The sequence below is a fragment of the Saccoglossus kowalevskii genome, chromosome 3 (assembly GCF_978046115.1).
Source record: "Saccoglossus kowalevskii chromosome 3, keSacKowa6.1, whole genome shotgun sequence".
Classification (NCBI taxonomy): Eukaryota; Metazoa; Hemichordata; class Enteropneusta; family Harrimaniidae; genus Saccoglossus; species Saccoglossus kowalevskii.
The window spans coordinates 17,973,755-17,994,881 of NC_140643.1; the positions used below are offsets into that span (position 1 = coordinate 17,973,755).

The window sequence follows — 21,127 nt, forward strand, 5'->3', positions numbered from 1 at the left end:
TGACCCCAGTCTTTCACGTCTAAAGTAAACTTACACTATAATAACAAAATACAATTGTAACGTTTCCGATAAATATTTATAAGTTATTCTACACTCTTCGTTGGTTTACATGACCTTGAATGTCATAAAATGACTTGTAAAATGTTGTAAAACTACACACACAAATACGTAAAGGCGTGAAAAATGTTCATTCTCGATCAAACGAGTTGTTTCGTGTTTATGGCGAATGATATGACCGACTACATATGTTACTTTGACCGGCGTAGCGGTAGATAAAATTACACCCTTCAAATGGCGATGAACCGTATTATCGATTTTCAAAATTATTTAACAAACTCTCAGCGCGCCCTACTGTATACGGATTGGTCGATCCTTTCCCTTCGCATCGGCACTGAACGTTTTTCATCGTCAATTGGTGGCAACACAAACGTTCTTTTTCTCGTAATTTTCAGGGCAGTTGGTATTCTTAAAAGTCGGCTCCTTTCTATGGCCTGTAGACTTGCCTGTCTTGCTGGCGCAACCAGTTTCTTGGCTCGTTCTACCCTGGGGTTATACGAGTCAATCTCGTCGCTTTGCTTCCTAACTTCGGACTTCATCACAAACAGATACCTCCCGCGAGGAGCGTACTTCTCCAACGTTTTCAACTCCACTTCCCTGCGTGTGTCGTGGAAACTCATCGGATGGCTGATGTAGGCTCTTCTACATGCCTCCATGTCGTGTAGTTCCCTCTCCAACTGTTCCCGCACCCTCTTCACTCGCAGTCTTAGAATTTCTTCTGATCTGTCGATCTGATTGTATTGCATTCGCAGACGGTTTTTCTCCTTCTTATTCACTATACTCGCTCTGTGTCTCATTCGGGCGCTCAATCTCTGCAAGGCTTCGTATCTTCTCCTGGTTCGCGTGTCTTGGATTTCCTGTATGGCCTTCTTATTTTTCGGTTTTGGTCTGGCGTGTTCTTTTCCGTTATCGTCCTCCTCGCTATCGTCCAGGGGTTGAGGCGGCGTCGACGTCGATGTCATCGCCATGATGGACGACACCCTCTGAAGATAGCTTTACGATTACACGACGAAGCTAGAATGGGTCAGACTGCCGATTGACAACCAGTCAACAGGTGGCATTAACTTCAAGCAAGCGAGGTTTGGAAAAAAAAAACGCAGTCAATCAAACTTTTATGAGAACATATACCTCAACGAACAATTTTGCGACCATCAGACGAGTTACAAAACGTATCATTGTCCCCGGAATGTTGACAGTGGCGCCTGTCCAACACGTCAAGCACATGTGCAATATACAGCGTAGAATTGATTTTTGAAGTGCCGTACGTACGACCAATCGGTTTATAAACGTATGTTGGCTCTGTAACAGACGACACACCTACGACATGGCTCATCGAGCTAGCTGCAAGCTTGACGTTTCGCTAACTGATATGCCAGCTCTGTTGCGGTGGCACACACATATATACGGTCCACGCTGTAATACTATCCTCTGCTACGCAACGTTCTAAAAATACCCGTAAATCCAAACGAACATCGCTATTGGCTGCCGGGTCTCTGACAAGAAGCCTCGACCCCAATTACGGATCTGGTTATCGGGAGGAATTGCCGAACAATTTAGCGTGAATTGAATTCCACCACATTGTTGTCATTCTCATGGTATGCTACTGGGTGCCCATGCGAGTGTACGTGATTAAGGGTGGCATGAATGTCTGCATATCGTATCGTATCCGTTACACCTTAATACAATCTGACAATCATTTGAGATTGGGTATAATCCCAGTCTGCCACGACTACATTAATTGGGAAATGCCGTCCACTGTTGCAAAGTATGTAAAACATGTCACACATTATTTCCCGCTTGTAATTGATGACAAAGGCGATTTTTTATTAATTCATAAATTTGCTTCTGATCAGTGCATGTCCATCGATTTACACGACAAAACCGTGTTTAAAAGCAAATGTGCCCCATTCATCGGTTGGGAACTGCAGATAAACATCCCGGGTATAATTTCGGTTGTTTTATTAGGCAAATAATGACATAATTGTCGTTGAGTGAGGATATTTCAGAACAGTTGCATGGCAACGTGGCTATACACGCATCAACAAAAAGCCAAATTTAATATTGCCGTTTTCCGTCAGTGTACGCATTAGTCAGAGGATGTGTCTTTTTAGAGCACATTATTATTTTATTACTTTTCCATGCGCATTGTGATTGATTCAGACAGTTTCACGCTATTTAAAGGCAAATTCTGTCTTAACTGCAAAAGCTATAATTACCTTAGAATATTTTTTGCAGCTGCACGCAGGCGAATGTTAAACCCTTGTTTGTGTTATATCCATTATCACTCGAATGACGCGGACATTCGTTTCTTTAATACGCGAAGATTGGCGTTTCATATCGGGTGATTGCTATGGAGACACTATTTGTTTGCGAATGTAAGCCATGTCTATTTCTTCTGACTGCCTGTTAGCAATCGCATGTCAGCTTACAGTGGTTTTTCTGAAAAAAAAATGTGGCCCCTAATGAAAAATGATACAGATAAGGATCAAGCACCAAGTAAGAACGTTGTGAATAGAACATTCTTATTACGCACCTATTGACTGTTTTGTACATCGATGTATTGTAACATGATAGTTGATTTGTAACAATTTATACTGCCACAGTCAAGCATAACTAAAAGTCTTGGAGGTTTTCATAACGGGTACTATTCGATGATGGTGTGTGTGTGATAACAAACAGTTTTGCTTTCCGTTGATTTTAGATTATGCTTAGCTTAGACAATTTATTGCTACGCGGATCAGAGTTTGAGTAAGACCCACCGCCCGCCCGCCCTCGTCCAACCACTTACGGTGTCCATCACGTTCCGTGCTACATGAACGTATTTTGCCGGCCAATAGGCTTTGTCACGTGCTTCAAAGTGCTGGACTCTATATAATTTTCCGACTCATCCAACTTCGTGCGAAGTAATTAAATTGGAATTAAAAAATATGTTATTATTTGTTTTTATCTCCGGTCTATATTGCCTGGATACCGCTACGACTAACGGTAACCATACCCGCAACTTGAACTCTGCGTCAAAGGAGGTCCGTATCCCATAACCGTGACCGTCCCGTGCAATGGATTGTCACTGTCTACACTCAGCGTTGAAAATAAATCACATACGTTTCGAACGTGCTCGTGCTATTGGTGATATTGTTAGTAATTAGAAAACGGGAGTTAAATTAATTAACTCGAGTGCAATAGCAATGACACGTTAATTGTCCCGAATACACAATTGGTCTAAAGTTGATGTACGTCCGCTCAAGTAGATTTGAAAAAGTTCAAGTAGTTTTGACATTTGGCGTAAATTCACATTTTCATAGTGATTATACACACTTGAACGTGTTGCGAATATCGTGTGATTTCTTGGTGAGGGTTTGGGGAAAACGCGAGTTTATTAATTGAAACATATATATTTCTCGTTTCAACAATCCATTGAAAAAATACACAGGACAACATTTCAAAACAGACTTCTCATTTCAGACATCGTTGGTGTTTTTTTTTTTGGGGGGGGGGGGGTGAAACCAACTGACAAGTGAATTCAGTAATATATTAAGAATATTTAATAGTAGTGTATTCCATATACACATAATAACACAATTTTCATAATTACCAATTACACATGAATAGTAAAGACAAATTATAATTTGTATTAAATTATGACTGAAAGAGTGTATGATTTTACTCGCTAATAACACTTTCACAATGTCGAACACGAATAGGCTTTATTGCGTAGTGTTCAGGAGTATGTCTTTTGAGCCAAATGATGGTAGAGTGATCTACTATTTCAGTTTTCAGTCTGAAAGATTTACATGTAGCACCCGCAGCCCAGAAAATAAGTGAAATTCAGCAAAGTATTAAAGAAAACGCTATTTCTGGTGAATACTCAAGAATAAAAGGCTATAATACACACACACAAAAACGACAAAAAACAAATAACAACCGACAGAGAAATGTAATCTGTAAAATGTTGGGGGGGTATTTTTTTAGGGGGTGACACGTACGGATCAACACGATTGTTGGTCCCATTATTCCCACCTTCCCCACATACAATACACTACTGCCCATAGATGTAGAAAATCACCGACTGACCGATTACCAATTCCCTTCCATTTCGACCTCCCCCCACGACACAAACTTAAGATGTACCGAGGGTTACCAACATGTTACTAGCACTCAAGCTGTCGTTATTGCTACAATGTTACTTATAGATGAGAATATTTTCAGCCGCAGAGAGGTAAAATATGCTTCAATAGTTTCTTATGTAGAAGCTATTAATTAAAGCACGTTTACAAGTGAATGAACGTAACACGGCAGCACACGCTGAGTTCAGCCAGTCCCTACGTCTGCAGCCATTCATGCACCGATGACTTGATCCTGTCCCGGTAAACGCGCGATACCCAATACATAGCAACTACAATCGTGTCATGCCAAGCATATTAAATTGACTTTTAAGCACACACACTGTTGCTTATTTTATGTTCCGTTAATACCCCTTGACAAACAAAATTGAATGTTGGTACACACATGACAGATGACAAACTATATAAGGTATCGCTTTACTTGGTGTAATTCCATATGTAGTAACTATAGCTGAATTGTTCAAGCATACCAACATACCCCCCCCCCAACTCAACTTGCTTCTAAGCACAGAAATGTGTACAAAACTTACATCAGTTTGACGTGATATGATACTGTTTCAAATAAAATTTAAAATAGAAAAAAATATCTTGATTGTATCACTATGATGTATATGTGTTCGTGCCTTAGCGTACATGTACGTCCGTCGGTCAGTGTACGGAATATATCGGAATGCCCGTGACCTGTGTGTTAACTCAATTAAGTCACAGTGGCGGTGGCACCGGGGGGGGGGGGGGGCAGAGGGGTCGCCCATCAAAGTCAAGCTGGAAACCCTTTGTGTTAGCAAAATTTGTCCCTCAAAATGCAGGAAATATCGTTTCAGAGGGTACAAATTTCCGACCCCCCCCCCCCCCCTCATGCAAAATTTCCTGCCGCCGATTTGCCTGTCACGGTGCCATCGTGTAAGTTTATTTATATACTACTATTTTGATAAATGGTAGTTCAGTAAAGTTGGCATTACTCTCACAGGTGGTGTCCCATGGTGGTACCGATTCATGCCCGGTGCTCGTGGATACATACTATAATCGGTCTTGTTTTTTGAAGCGTCTACATGTACAGATGCAGTAACGATACACACATTCGAATTTTGTGTTCATGCCGCCAGGAATTCACAAAAGCAGCGTGAACGTAAAATATTAGTAGACGGCAGGATATTATACGACGTGATTACTTGGATGCGTGTATGTAGGATTTTCCCATCATCCAACGAATTGCATATTAAGGGAGTTCGAAGAGAACTCAAATATAGTACAGTGCAAAGCATGTTAGTTACTGTCAAGTAAATAGTCTGGGAATATACCGTGACTGAAAAGCCCTTCCTGTATGACGCGCCCTCTAACGCCAACGCGCATCTGTGACGTATTACGTGTAAAATTAATGAAAAAAAGAGTAATTATATTTTATATGATGAACAACGTCACAACCTTGCAAAGTTTTTGTTTTAAACAACATCCCTGTCACCCATCTCCGTGTCGTCATGGAATAGCTTTGTCGTTAGAGGGCGCATCTCATAGGAAATGCGGATTGAAGAAACCAATGCAAAACACAAAGATGAAATGCAAAATTTACCATTTTTAATGACAGGAAATCATAGTTTTGCAAAATTTGTATTTTATTTTATATATCTCAATGACATATAGCCATTTTAATAACATGTGATCATGAACTGTGTTCAAATATCCGTATTCTCTCTGCTGCCATACAGCTATATCTATAAAGGGGATATTGGTTTACATACAAATCTGAGACTCGCTTGACTAAGTCAAAGTTAGGTATATTTATTACATTCGCCCTTATTAATACTATTTCCTTATAAGCATATGATTACATTAACACCGATACCTATTTCAGGCTATATCCAGTCGAAAATGTTCTAGATGTGCAAATTAGCTCATTATGACGACACACATGCAATCATTCTACACTATTTTATTTACCATTAATACATTTGTTATTATTACTCATTGGCCAATTGAAGACGTTTTAGCGTTATATGTACCCAATTTTAATTTTTAGTTCAATTCAACCACCTGTTGATGAAGAGAAATCGATTTCATGGCGTTTTTGTTGTTGTTCATTTCCCACTATATACTTGGGTAGTAGTTATGACCGGAAATATGTATCATAACCCTGGATTTTATCTAATAAGGTCTTGTGAGTTTAAGTTTGAAAGAATTAATTATTTACCTTTGCAGTTCCATTGTAAAAACACATAACTGCAACCTTGTCCTTTGTCCGGAAAATCAAACCTGGTCTTAAGTGAGGAAATGTGTGTTAAGTTTGAAGGTTGTAGCAATGTTTCCTTTCAAGTTCTATTGCAAACATGTAAACATCACAGAATGCTCTGCCTGGGCGCTGGCAACAGTGTAAACTAGGCCTAAGCATGAAATGAGTGAATTGTTCAATATAATGAATTTATGATAAGTTGTATCGTGATCATCAAATTTCCACACACATTAAAAGCAAATGCAACTTTATGCCATGCAGAGTCAGAATCTTTCACAGTATTTCTGAGAAAAAAGCACAGTGTGGGAAGACTGGTGGAAATTGCAGGCTGTGGGTAGAAAACTACACAATATTTGATCAAATCTTAATTCCAGTCTTCAAAGTACATGTGATATGGACATGTTGTAATACAAGTATTTGAAAGATAGTTGGCAAAAAAAATCATGAACAAAGACAATAAGTGTTTGTGTACATAGTAACTTTATTAGTGGTCACTCGGGTACGTATTTGCACATATTTATATATCAACAGGAAATTTGTCTGATAATTGGAAAAAGTGCATCCTTTACAAGTACCAGGGTATGCAACAAGACGCATTACCAGGGTAATCATTTGAATGCAGCATTACTATGAATGTAATTGTGGTGCAATATACATTCTTTGTGTGTTTTTGTTGTTAATTTTAGATAATTTGTGTAAGATGGTAAGAATGAAGAAATGATTGACAATTCAAATCAAGTTGTATTCCCACTTTGTATGATCTGTTGAAAATGATATCTTTAGATGTTGCACTGTTTAGAGGATCTTATCCATCACATCCTGAAATTGAATTTTGAAGATTTTCTAAGTCATGCAAACATAAAAAATGCGCACATGCAAATGGCTTGAACTATTACATCAATAAAAACTGATGTTTGATTTGGTTGTTCCTGTCAAGTACAGGCTAGCTTTAAGCGCACATGTATATATTTTTTTCAAACCATCAGATTTAATCATTTCTCATGATGATGACAATTATCAATAAGTTAGAAATGTTCTGCATATAATACAAAGTAGGAAAGTACCTTTATCTTTCACACAGCACATCTCTCTTCATAGGCGATATGAAAAACATAAAACACAGCACATTGACACAAAAAAGCTACAAGTTAAGTACCTAAACATTATTAGATTTGTCTAGTTTATAAATTTAATTAATTAAATAAAAAAACCTCATCACAGATGTTGAAGTCCCAAGAAAAATTAATCCAGTTGTCTAAATGTATTTCATTCTATTCACAAATCTTGGCTATTCTGATACCCTAATAAAATCAAATTCTGATCATACAAGAATTCCATCCCTTGTAAAATTTATTTTTCAGGGAAGAAAGGATAAGCTACATGATCCCCCACTCCTTGAAACCAATTCTAAATGTGGTGTAAAACCTTCAATGATCTCTGGTAAGCTAAGGGGTATTTGTTTTTCAGCTTAGGGTTAGGGGGTTGGTGCCATGTGACACACAATGGAAATATACTTTCTGAAAAGCTTGAAGTTATTGATGTCAAATCAGAAAGTGGATACGTCTTCAAGCAGTTCAGTACCAGCTATGTAAATAAAAGTTCATATCAGATACACTGATTCCACACAATATACCAGAATAAAAAAAAACGAAAATCCTTGAAAATTCACATAAAAGACAAAGTAAATATTAGAAATTAAAAACAAATAGTAAATTTCAAAAACTATAGTGACCTCTGCTTTAAGCATTTAATTTAATTTGAATGAATAAGGTGGGGGTTTCTAACCAACCTCCCAATCAAATACAACTCTAAAACCTTCATCTAAAAAATGAACAAAAAAATAACATCAATTTTAAAATGCAATAAACATCCATTCCTGAGCTTATAAATAAATTGCACCAATTTTATAAAATAAAGCGATAGCATTGACATAAAAAAATCCATTAAAATTCTTTTTTAAAGATAAAAATCTATGAAGTCACTCATCTTAAAAATTGGAAATATTGGGATATGATATAATAAAGCATTTTGGTCACAAAATTGCATTGGCAGAAAAAAAAAAGAATGATTGTACAAATCATCCTTACCCTAAGTACTATCACACTGGTGATTGCAACATGCCAGTAGAAAACAAACAATGATTGAGACATTATTTACTATATCTTCTATACTTTCCATTAATGTAGTGCTGTATAAAATCAGAGGCTTAGATGGGTGGTACATGCGATAAATGTGAATTTCGCACGTCGGTGCAAATCACGAACATTTGTGGAAGTGAAATTTTCTCTGGCGTTCTACAATTTGGTTTCTTAGTCGCTTTCGTACAATTTTGTCTTCCTGAATGCTGTACATTCATGAAATGGCAAAAAAAATTCTAGCAGTGAAAATTAAAATGATTTTATACAGTGCTGTATAAAATTTACATACACTAAATAAATGTGATATTTAATATTCTGGTTTATAATTAAGCTTTTGTTTAGGACAGTGTGTGTAAATGCTCCATAACTTTGCTACAGAATACAGTGTGCCACTGAATAAAAAAAAAATAACCACAAACTGCAAATTACAAGTTTAAATGCAGACTAAAAAAGCATAAGTGCAACTACAGATTCAATTATTATTTATGAAAACAGAAAGCAGACTGCAAGAAATTCTGAGCTAGATATATCTAACCATAATAACGACACGTACTGTTACGGTGTAGCATAAAAATACCAACAGTTACAATGAATGATCTAGAAAGCTGTCGGTTAAAATAAGTTTTTAATAACAGTCTATAAATGAACACATCAATATAAAATCAAATCAAGTAAAATGATATAATAGATGTTGTTTATTATTAAAACATTATTGTAAAGTCAGAAAGGTTGAGGTAATACTAGCAATACACAAAACCTGATTATTGAACCTTGTTGAAATGAACAAAAAATACACAGAATGGCGACTATAACTCCACTCACAGCAGATTACGATCTTCCCTGCGTTTTCTCAATTCTTTTAAGCTAAACAAGGTGTATTTTGTATAGTAGAAAACTGTGATTGCTAGTCAAAGAACAGTTGCTGTATTTTAGATATTGAAAATTTTGCTTTTATACAATCGAATAAATTACTAGTATTTTACATTTATTTCAAATTTGTATACATTCATCAGCTGATAAGGGTCATAGGTCAAATAATTTCCAATATACAAGTTTTGCTTATTGTTATATGTAGTAGGAAGAATATAGATTCAGAAAGGAAGCACACAAATGTACTTTGAAATATTGAATGAATTTGCGATTTATTTACCCAGCTACATGTAGCACTTTTTTTTTAGATTTTTTTTTTTTTAAAGCAAAAACCTATACCAGCTTGAATTATTCTGAAAACCAAATAATGATACACATCAACTGTTCAACTGTAACAAGCGAGGAATAAATCTTCACCAGATTGCATAAATACATGCGAACGTGCGTGATTTCAAAATCAGTTACCATGTGTTTGGTTTTTCAGACATAATTCAGTGCATGTACAAGAAATGTAAACAACTGTAAATAAATTAAGATCTACTGTTAAGTCACCACCAGAAATGAGACACATTTACAGAGAAGCATACAATACCATGTACTATTTCAGTGACTTTTCCAATGCTAATGTGTGGTGTATTGAAAAAAGTTTTTCACAAGAATATTCAAAATGCATGGCTGCAAATTCAGAGGCATCATTGGACGGCCATCTCATTGTATTGGGTATATTTTTAATATTTCAGTGTCAATTTTGAGTAACTTGGTCAATCATAAAAGTTACGGTGGTCACCAGTTATACTGATCAAAACACATTGCATGCTTTGTTACTTGGACACAGTAGTAAAATAGTTGTCCTATAAATTCAAAAGTGAAGGACCTAATGGTCATACAGACCCTAACTCAGATTCTGGTGTTCATCTTAGACTAATCTTAATGGAAAAAACTTTTTATCAAATATTGATTTTGTAATATAGCCCATTTTTGATAGTCAAACAAAGAATCCCACATGCAATATGGTGACTTGATGGCACACTTAGATGCTGGAAACTCAATCACAGTGAAGTTTGCTATTGACAAGACATACATATTGCTAATACTGTAAGCTGCTGTATTTATCACAGTACAGATCAAAGGCTTAAAAAAAAATGTTGCGGGCAATACAACTACAAGCATTGTTTTCATTTTCAGCATTTGCACTTATATCAATTACAAACTCAAAGCTTAAATTTACATCGCTGTAAAAATGGATAGGTACAGTATGACTATGAAAATGATAAAAATACATGGCCTGATGAAAAATAAAAACAGAGATGAGAAACAGAATTAAAAATTAAAGATACACTAGCTGTAACGACCTAGTTTTTTGTATTGCAAACGTGTTCTACATGAATAGCAATTATTTCCGTTCTATTAGCTGAAACTAGTTCAATTATTTGGTACCGGGCCCTTCTGTATGCTTTATAAGCTCGCTAAAAGCACTGAATCAACATCGTGAAGTGTTTATTGTACGTACCCTAAGCTCCGTTTGTTAAACCATCATACGTCATTACTGATTGTTTGCGCGTGCGCAATTCCGAGTACTTCGTTGTGTCGTCACCGGAAGCGCTGTCCCAGCACAAACCTGTGTCATATGACGCCTTACCGTTGTGTCGTCACCGGAAGCGCTGTCCCAGCACAAACCTGTGTCATATGACGCCTTACCGTTGTGTCGTCACCGGAAGCGCTGTCCCAGCACAAACCTGTGTCATATGACGCCTTACCGTTGTGTCGTCACCGGAAGCGCTGTCCCAGCACAAACCTGTGTCATATGACGCCTTACTCGCCGATTTTGGCTAAAATTCCGCTCCGCCGCCTCTTTACAACAGTGTTTATACGCGGAACTTGATATTGCTTTTTACAATTTGGGTTGCCTTTGAATCACATATTATAGTGAAATATTGTTTATAAAGTGAAATATTATTGTCATACATAATTCAATCTTTGAAACAACAGAAACTAACACATAATAACGATAATCAAATTTGTGTTTGAAGTTCGAAAGTAGTTGCGTTATTTCCGGTTTCAACTAGTTCGAAAATAGAACGTCCTTGAGCGCAATAAAATCACGCGTAGAACTCCATCCGAACCAGCGTAAACTTATTGCAATTTGTGCAATTTGGGCCCAGATTGTTCTTACAAGCTTTCTAAGTTTCATTTATCATTATTTAGTAAACAGGTCTCTGAAACGATTTAATATATCCGTAAAATACGTGGCAATCGACAATTGACTTCGAAACGTTCGAAATTTCGAACAAACTCCCGGCACACCTAGCGCGATATGCGTCAGATCGGTGTAGAAGACGTGTAGAAGAGTTCTTCATCTCGTGATCAGTCAGACCACCTAGAAATATGGCGTTGAGTTCGATCGTGAGCATTTTCTCCGCATTCGTATCCGCACAGAGATCGATGTACATTTTATTATAACAGGAGATAAGCAATTTCAAAGATAAATGCAACAAGTTTTCAACCCAAAATAGTTATTTAGAACGCCGTTAGAGACGTTTTCATTACAGCTACTGGGCCTTTAATGTACATTCTAGGAAAGGCCTTCAGTGGGGTATGTCAGCACTCGAATTGGTTTTTGAACAGTCTACAAAAAAAAAATCATCTTTCTGACAGATCACATTCCGAGCATGTCTAGATCTGGTGGTGACTTAACTTTACAATTAGTCAATAGAGATATACATTACATCTCCGTGCGAAATGCTGCAGATTGGTTATTGTTCTTGCATTAGCACTGGCACACTGTGTTTGGTATCAAGCTATGTTACCATCCCACTGCAAACTATTAGATGTACTGGTTGATTTTAACACTGAGTCATCGCCGAGTATTTTACATAATTCGTTGAGTCGCTGCTGCATCTTGGGTATGCCCGCTAGTTGAGACTCTAATTTCTGCTTTTCGTCATTCAGTGATAATCTAGTCTTGGTGTCCAATTCCTCCAGACGCCACCCTCCTTCGCCGTCAAACTGTAGTAAATGAGTATGGTGTTTCCTGTAGTGAAAGAAGTTAAAATATAAATTATAAAACTGGTATATTACTGGATGTTTTACATGCAGCACAGAAAATTGATACCTATGAGCTCTTCAACAAATGCATGGCATAGATGGCCAGTGAAAGGCAGTGTCATCTGATTTGCACATACGTATGGTACTGGTGGATATGGAAACTTACCACAAAGACGGTCTATGTGTGATTGTTAGTAATGCAATGCCGGCATCTTTGACTGCTTGGAATATACTGCCCTCAACGTCAATACTGACAGCACTTGTACATTCGTCTAAAAGAGCAAACTTCGGCCTGTAATTAACAAATCATATTTTACTTGATTTATCATGTACCCGGTACCCCGTTTGTCATAATTTGGAAGTTCTGAGATTGAATTTTCAAAATCATGCCAACATTAGCAACAATTCTCGACTCGTAACTTGGCACATTTAAATCAGCAAAAGTCAAACCCAAAGTTTTCGTTATGTTGTCATTGTCAAATTTGATTGAAAAAAATATTTGTTAAGTCTATAGAAGTAATTCCAGATATGTGTACAGCGTACAGATATGTGTTATAATTGCAAGTAAGAACTGCAAACTGCATATTAACTGTTAAATTAAGTTACCAGTAGGCTGTGTATAACAGATTTCAAAAATTTTGAGAAAACATCAGCAGCATACGGAGGTGAATGATGTAAAAAAAAACACCACTTACTTATGATAGAATATCCTGGCCATTCCCATTCTCTGCTTCTCACCTCCTGAAAGCACATCTTTCCAATCCATGACTGAATCCCAACCTTAAAAATACAAATGCTTCTATAATTACCCAGTACCTCAAACTGACAATAATATGCTATTTGCAAAGTAACAAACATATATTTATTTTCTAAGACATAGGCGACAGCGCCCTCTATTGGCAGTATAACTTACCTCCTTCTCTGACCACAATATGCTGTAGATAGACAGTTTGAAGAATCTGTTCTAAGTGTTCATCTGTGAATCCTTTCCGGTACATATCCTCCGGCATATCAGGATAGATGACCTGATCCCTTAACGTACCTATTGACATGTAAGGTCTGTAAGGAAGACAAATTAACAAACTGTATACCCATGAAGTTTAAAATTATCGATGGGATCATTGAAATTCAGAAATGTGATCGCAAAGGAGTAGAACTACTAGACAAAAATACGTGTCTGTATGAAGAGTGCATGTCAGAATGAGCATTCTTATCTCTTTAGCGAACAGCAGGATAATGTTGTTTAAGAACTTTTAGAATTTTTAAATTTCCCTTACATGAAAATGCATTTATCATCAACTGAAGACACAGAGAAGAGACTAGATCTGCACAGCAGTGTGAAGACATGATTGGTTGAAAGGTTGTAAACAAACAATGAGGATATACGCGGTATCATCTAGAATGACTATTGATATATGCAAAAGTACACATCAAAAAGACTAACGCTTCTCTTACCTTTGAGGTATGTAAAACATATATTTGAGTGCTGGTTTGATCAGACGTCCATTATACACGGGCCACAGTGAACTGAATATCCGGAACAGTGAACTTTTACCACATCCATTGGGTCCACTTATCAGCAAATGCATACCCTCGATGACCTGAATAATTTTAATCGTTATGAAATTTAAAAAATAATAAAGTTTTTAAAACTTCACTCAATGGTGTAAACTGTATACTCGAGTAATTAAAATGATGTTTCTAAAGTTACAAGTTATATATGGTTTATATGCAATGAACAATATTGTTTTTAGCATACACTTGGATTAGATTTTCAAACTAGTTCATGTCTACTTCCCACTTGTGGGAAACCTGGCAAAAGCAAAATTGACTGAGAAAACTGGGTTACAAAGTTTGCTTTAGATTTAGTTTTTTACTTTAAACTTCCATAGAAGCAAGGTAGTTCAATACCAGTAATTAACCAGTAAACACCATGTCACGAAAGTGCATTAGTGCTAGAAAGCGTAACTTTTGTAAAGATGTATTACTAGAACAGATTAATATACTACATTAATACAATGTAATTAATATTATTATAAAGCAATTACATGTATTAGGAAACTTATATTACCTCAAGAGAAAGACTTGATACAATAACATCTCCATTTGGAGTGACAATAGGGACGTCATCTAAGGATATAGTGGCTGTATCCACTTCAATCACTTCACCTGAATAATAACAATATGAAACAGTTTCATGCTTTTAAAGATCTGATAACCAATTGTATACTGACACAAATCCCCAAAAATATACGGTCATGGTGGCAACATGTTTGCGTATTAAAACAAAGATTACTACCCTGATAAAGGAGAATATATAAAACTAAAAAATTATCATAAATAAAATAAGACTTTTTAAATGAATTGCACCTTCTTCACTCACCTCTCACTTCTAACGGCCCCTCAATTCGTTCTTTATTTTTGAGAGCAAGTTTAGGTTTAGAGACATCACCCGCCGTCACCATGCTCTTGGTATATTTGCCTTTTTTAACATCTTCAAACACTTTGATCATTTCAGATACTCTTGATGTATAACCAACCAGCTCCATAATCTGAGTAATATACAGATGAAAAATGACAACTTAAGACATAATAGGTTTTATGTGAAATTACATTTGCAACATTGCATTGCAACAAAATGAGATTCAGTACATTGGAAGCAATTTTTTTAGGATGAGTTTTGGATGATATATTTCAAGTAAAAGAAATGTGATCAGACTGCGTAATTTAAACAACAAATGTTTCAGATTTGAGATACATGTGTATTCAACAAATTTGGCTTTGTTGAAAATCAAGTAAGGGTCTTACAATAGATTGCACAATATATTGTCAGTTGATCCAATTAATGTTCAAATTTTGTGGTTTTACAGAAATTGTATTAGGTAGTCGTACTTGTTTTATGTTTCACGGACACACAAATGTGCAGTGACTGGTTTGTAAGAATGGGTCTTTCCCACCCAAAGATAAAATAACGGCTTTATGTGCTGCTGCTGTTTATCAAAAATATACATGTACATGTTGCTTTTAAAATAACAACTTATGGGCAACGTTGTCACAGCAGATCATGAGCTAGTTGACTAGTAAGTGACATTTCTTATCAGACATTCCCAAGCTGGCAAAAATGTCAACATATGACTTCACAGTGTGACTGTCTATACATTGCATGGGACCTAATTATCGAACATGAAGTACGTCACAATGTCCATTAAATAGACCTTTTACAGGTGAATCATCATATGCCTTGCAAACTAGTATTTTTTTATTAGTAAGTTTTCCTATGTTGAAATTTGACACATGACTGTGTAAAATACTCAAGACAACTGACTATTGTCATGCAGCTTCCATACCAAGTGTGGCGACACCAAATGTGTCATGATACTAACAGGGCATAACAAAACTTACCTCTTTATAGGATGACATTATCCTTTCAATGGCGTCTGCACTGGAAATCAACAGATTTCTTGCAGTAGTAAAAGCTTCAGTTCTTTCACTTACTTGCAGCTCTTCAGACAGATGCTGGTCTACAAAATACAAATGATTTCATGATTTCTATGGTGTATGAAAAGGACATGCTGCAATTAATATGCTTAGGTGTTTCTGATACATCTGTAACTACAGATACTGTATTTGCTCTATTATTAGCGTATGTGTTTACACAATTGACAGGGGTGTGTCAAAATAAGTCATATTTTAATGATCAAACATGCCTGTTTACGCATACTTCAAGCGGAGATGCGTTCCTCCTATAAAGAAGGCAAGCATACAAATATAATATATTGATGGTGCAACTTTTTCAAAAAGAAGAAGCTACATTCAGAATTGAAATGACAGACCACAGATACATTCTGGTATGTGAATGCCTCTTTAAAACAAAACAAAACAAAACAAAACAATACAATATAATCCAACATTGTCAGTGTCTAAAAAATAGAAAGAAGAGAATAAAGGAGTTTTGTAAATGGGTATTAACACCAGGTAAATTGAGCGAACGGGCATCACCAAATGGGTCAAATATGATAAGAATGCGTAATAAATTTTTTTTTAGTTTTCCACAACCATGCGCTTTTTTCCCCTAAATTATACATAAAAACAATTTCTTGACCAACACCAAAATATACAGCTTTCTCAATGAATCTCTCTTCATGTTCAGTCCCACACAGTTATCTCACCTCGTTCTCTGCCCGTTGCCGTGACCATCGGTATAGCTACCATCATCATTCCGCTGGCGCTCCATAAGTACTTCATTAGAAACTGTTCCAACATTATATACCAGAGTCTCTTACGGAATATCAAATCCATCTGATCAGTCAACGACCTGTAACTTTGCTGCAGCATGTTCAGTTCAACCTGTATGAAGTCAATTCAAAAGATGTTAAAACAGTCAAATACTACAACTGCTTAAATAAAATTGTTTACACTGAAATTCATGCAACACTAACAGCGCCCTCACTGGCCATCTTTATAGATTGTTAGGAGATGAGCATATATATACTCCCCATTTACCGGTAGTTGCTACTGGGTATATTCTCATAATGCATTGAATAGAACTTGAAATTATGTTAGTCTACTTATGTTTCCTTACAATGGAACTAAAGCCAGACTAAATACTTTAATCTAGGAAAACTTCTTCTGAGGGTTACAAGTCTCAAAATGAATCTGAACCTTGCATTCAATTTTAAAAGGTCTGCTTTTTACTAAGTCCCACTAACTTAGTTTTAATAAAAATTTGGTGTGTGTGCAAAAAAAGTTATTAATGTTTTACTTGTACACCCATAGACATATTTTTCATATCAGGTACACGTGCTGACATGAAAACAAACTGCATATGCTAGTGCCTAGATAACCAATGGATAACTCATATTAAACTGTCTCACATACAATACTGTACATCGTATTGCGCATAAGGTAGCGATAGGGGGGAAAATGAGAAAAAAAGATCATGCTCAGTAACTGGTGGAGAACACGTACATCGCAGTCAAACTATTTTTTTTTTTTCCCTCTCGCTACTTTAAAATCTGTGTACATGTAGATACAGTACAGTCTGGGTGTAACCTCCAATTTGCCTATTCACTGATACACCTTTTTCATAAGGACTTATAATTTTTTAAGCGAGTATTATTACCATTAAAAATTTCAACTTATTCTTTGTAGTATTTACCCATGTTACTGATATAAAACATATTCTAGCCAGATTACGCAGTTGAAGGCAAGCTAAGCTACCTAACTATCAATTTACACTCAGACTGTACTTTAGATGCTCCAGTTGCTGATAAACATCACCTCAAACTAGTTTGTCAACTGATCAATCATGTTCAGGTAGTTCCACTCTGATGGGATTCGTCAACCAACTGGAGGGTGCCTTATTAGGAATTTGTCTGTAACATGGGTTCTGATTGGTTGCTCAATATTCAGTCTGAATTTGTTTAGGTACATCTAACTGGTCAGATGTAGTTAGATGTAAGGCACAACCTCAGCTGTATATTGAATGTGAGAGGAGCCATCACATATGATGGAATTTTAATCAGACTGATCAAGGCACTATTTAAGTAGTCTGTTCACATGGCCTTTGGACTTAAATATTCGTTGCTCAGCACAGTAACCACTTTGTGATCATGACACAGAATTGATGATACTGAGATTATCAGACAGTCACACATCAAATGATCACTATGTGCATTTTAAAACTTGGGTCATCCATGCCACGTATACGTTGAATTTCAAAAATTGCTAACCCAGTTAACCAGATTTTACTTATCTTATATTTATTTGCATCTTAGGCCAGATAAAAAAAAGTTGTGGTTCCTATAATTCTTTTTATCAACATTTTTCTATACATTTTTTTCTTGGTTATAACTGTTTCAGTTTTTTCTTGAGTGTCATAAATCATGTTTAAAGTTGTTTACATAACCCTATTTTGCAAAGTTTTGAATTTCTGTAAAATCTCACTCAAAGCCTGTCACAATTTTGAGACATTTTCTCAAATATGACCAAAAAAGAGTTTAGGGTCTGGCACTAAAAAACACGGTATGTCAGGTTATAATATAGGAACCACAAAATTTGTTTCTCTTGGCTTTAAACAAACAAATACGGTTACATCCCATTTGTGGGCATGAACTTTCAACATACAGGTACTACTATAATGAACTTTGGTTCCTCAGGGTCAAAGGTTAGAAATTATATTTATGCATTATGAACAGGCTTTCTTGGATAATTTCAGATTATTTCCAGTGCAGGAACATTTACTGTACTTTGTTATTTGTTTATAGTTAAAGCGGAAGCTACTGTATGTGTTGCACTGTTCATACCAGTAATAAAAGCACAGTTCCTGGGGACTGTGATAAAATGAAATATATAATCCTATATACATTGTATGATATGCCTTGTGGAAAGAGTTCCACTTGCACCACCCACCTCTAACACTCATTCTACCCCTACCTCTCCAGCGCTTCCCACTTTAATTGTATATGCCCCTCCTAAGAACACCAATTAATTTGGGGGGAGGGGGTTTGGGTGCAAAAGGAACTCTTTTCCGCCTTGCTATCACTGACACAACAAGTGTACTGTACACTTTTTTGTAATGATTTTATTTAGTGGGATTAACGTTATCAAATTTATTCGCTAGACCTGCCCATTATGGTTGTATTGGTAGGTGTCGCGACTGTATATAATGAAAACCCAGTCCATTCTAGCAAATACTTACCTTATGACCTCCATAGAAGGCAATCTCTTCAGCATTCTGAATCAAACGAGAATGTATGAATCTCAAGTAACCCTTCCTCTGGGCTTCTTCTGATACCAACTTCCCGAAGTTTGGCGATACTTTTTTAAGAACCCACGCTGTTATATAGATTGCAATACCGCCAATGATGCTTGGAATTGTTGTACTGGCTCCCCCCTCAGTGGCGAGAGTGGTCAGTGTATGCGACATTAGAACAATGTCCAATATCGGTTTTGTTAAATGCGAATACAAATGTGATATTGACTGGCAAAACATTGTTATATCTTCGGTTAGGTTTTGATCAGCATTAGAAAGTCGCCCGTCTAAGTTACTAACGCGGTAATAGGTCTGGTCTTGGAAATAAAGTTTGTAAGAGTAATCGACTAGGCGAGTGCGAAATGCAAGGGCCAATTTGTTTTCTAGGAACCGTATCATGCTGTTGATGAAAGAAGCAGGGACTGCAATACCGATCCATTTAGTGAGTGTCCAAATGAATCCCTGTACGTCGCGGTTCACTATAGTTTTTGTCATGCTTCCATCCAGGACTGCGACGTAGATGGTCAGAAACGTCCTTGCGACGAGAGTTGCCGAATGCATGCAAAGCAGACCAAACTCTTTGCTCCACAGGCGCGGTATGACGATACCTATTAGGAATCGTAGCTGTTGAAAGAACCTCTTGTCCACTTTATGACTTTTACGACGGAACGTCCCAATGGGAGCTTCATCACCTGAGCTGCCGTCTGCTGTACTCGATCTTCGACTCGAGGCTGGTGTCGTCGACGGGGATTTGCTGATCGCCGGGTAGTACTTTCGGTAAGCATAATACACGGCGAGTGTCAATACTGTCCCCCGTACAAACCTCTTCCCAACAGGTGGATTATTCGCGAAGTCACTGGCAAACTTTGTTAGTTTAGAGAGCGACATGATGATCGATGTACGCTTGCACAAAACAATCAAGGTCGAGAATCAGCCGACACCAACACGTCCACCATTTTAGAAATGATAACAGCAATGGGGCGCATGCGTACTTCGTATTTCCCATAATGCATGAAGAAATTGCTGTTGGAGATGTTTGGATTTTGTCGTCTGCAAGCGTAAGAGGTCGGTCTTTTCAAATTTGATCCAAAAAGAAACAGAACCGAAAGCTGCCAATGTACAGACGTTAGCCATGAACTGGGTTGGTGGTGCGAGGTGAGTGCAACTATTTTAAAGATATAAGTTCTCATATACAGCAATTTTTAAGAGTAATTCACAAAACGGAATGACTGTCTTTTTACAATCGGTGTTGTACAATACAGGGATCCGACTGTATTATTACGCCTTTTGTAAGGTACATAAGTCATTGATTTAATATTATTAATTGATTCAATCTGTTATTTAATGACCCCTAGTCCCTAGCATCTTGAATGTATTCATTCCGAGTACACGCACGAGTGCGCCTAGCTAGCTCTATGTACAGGTCTGTGAATGTGTTGGTGCTGGTTTTTCATTGGGATATTTTCAGCACCCGCACACAGAGTGAACCCAATTCAGATGCGTTAAAAGTCTGACGGTAAGATGGCACCTCTAACGATAAATACATAACACCAGATTTCAATCCCGGACATTCAAAAGTCATACATTTAGCACAGGGAGCCCAGGAACTATGATAAACTGTACGCAGTCCCTGTGAGCGGGGGGTGGGGGGGGGGGTGGGTGGGGGGGGGGGTATCGGCTAGTTTCTAGTGTAAGAAATAAACAAGGGATGAAGGCTCCAGCCAGCTCACATTTTTTAAACTCGAAAAAACAGTAAAAAAGAATGAAAAATAAAATCTATAAAAAATACCAGGTTGAAGAATATTAGTTGCTCTTTCAAATTTCGCCAAAGCCTTACCTACATTCGGGCAAACCGTTAATTATTCATAAATGGAGTCAATTTGTGTAGTTTTCTTGATTTATTCTGCAGATATCGGTA

General features: G+C 36.9%; 2 protein-coding genes across 2 annotated transcripts; both read right to left on the minus strand.

The window, feature by feature from the left end:
- Positions 1–186: 186 nt before the first annotated feature.
- LOC144359141 (uncharacterized) lies at positions 187–1,421 on the minus strand. The gene has a single exon (XM_078012333.1). The coding sequence runs from the start codon at positions 1,023–1,025 to the stop codon at positions 339–341; it is 687 nt and encodes a 228-aa protein (XP_077868459.1). The 5' UTR covers positions 1,026–1,421; the 3' UTR covers positions 187–338.
- Positions 1,422–6,865: 5,444 nt separating this feature from the next.
- Positions 6,866–20,159, minus strand: LOC100373129 (ATP-binding cassette sub-family D member 2-like). Its single transcript, XM_078012334.2, has 10 exons — positions 19,156–20,159; positions 16,625–16,802; positions 15,858–15,976; positions 14,839–15,007; positions 14,527–14,624; positions 13,911–14,056; positions 13,369–13,514; positions 13,151–13,235; positions 12,622–12,747; positions 6,866–12,441 (listed from the first exon to the last, which is right to left on the minus strand). The coding sequence occupies exons 1-10, from the start codon at positions 20,095–20,097 to the stop codon at positions 12,204–12,206; spliced, it is 2,247 nt and encodes a 748-aa protein (XP_077868460.1). The 5' UTR covers positions 20,098–20,159; the 3' UTR covers positions 6,866–12,203.
- Positions 20,160–21,127: the final 968 nt, after the last annotated feature.

What these genes read in the sequence shown, in the direction of transcription:
- LOC144359141 (XM_078012333.1), bottom strand. Translation starts at nt 1,025, where the DNA reads ATGGCGATGACATCGACGTCGACGCCGCCTCAACCCCTGGACGATAGC.
- LOC100373129 (XM_078012334.2), bottom strand. Translation starts at nt 20,097, where the DNA reads ATGTCGCTCTCTAAACTAACAAAGTTTGCCAGTGACTTCGCGAATAAT. An exon ending in CCTTCTATGGAGGTCATAAG is followed by an intron (nt 16,803 to 19,155) that starts GTAAGTATTTGC and finishes GACTTCATACAG; the next exon opens with GTTGAACTGAACATGCTGCA. An exon ending in GGCAACGGGCAGAGAACGAG is followed by an intron (nt 15,977 to 16,624) that starts GTGAGATAACTG and finishes TGTATTTTGTAG; the next exon opens with ACCAGCATCTGTCTGAAGAG.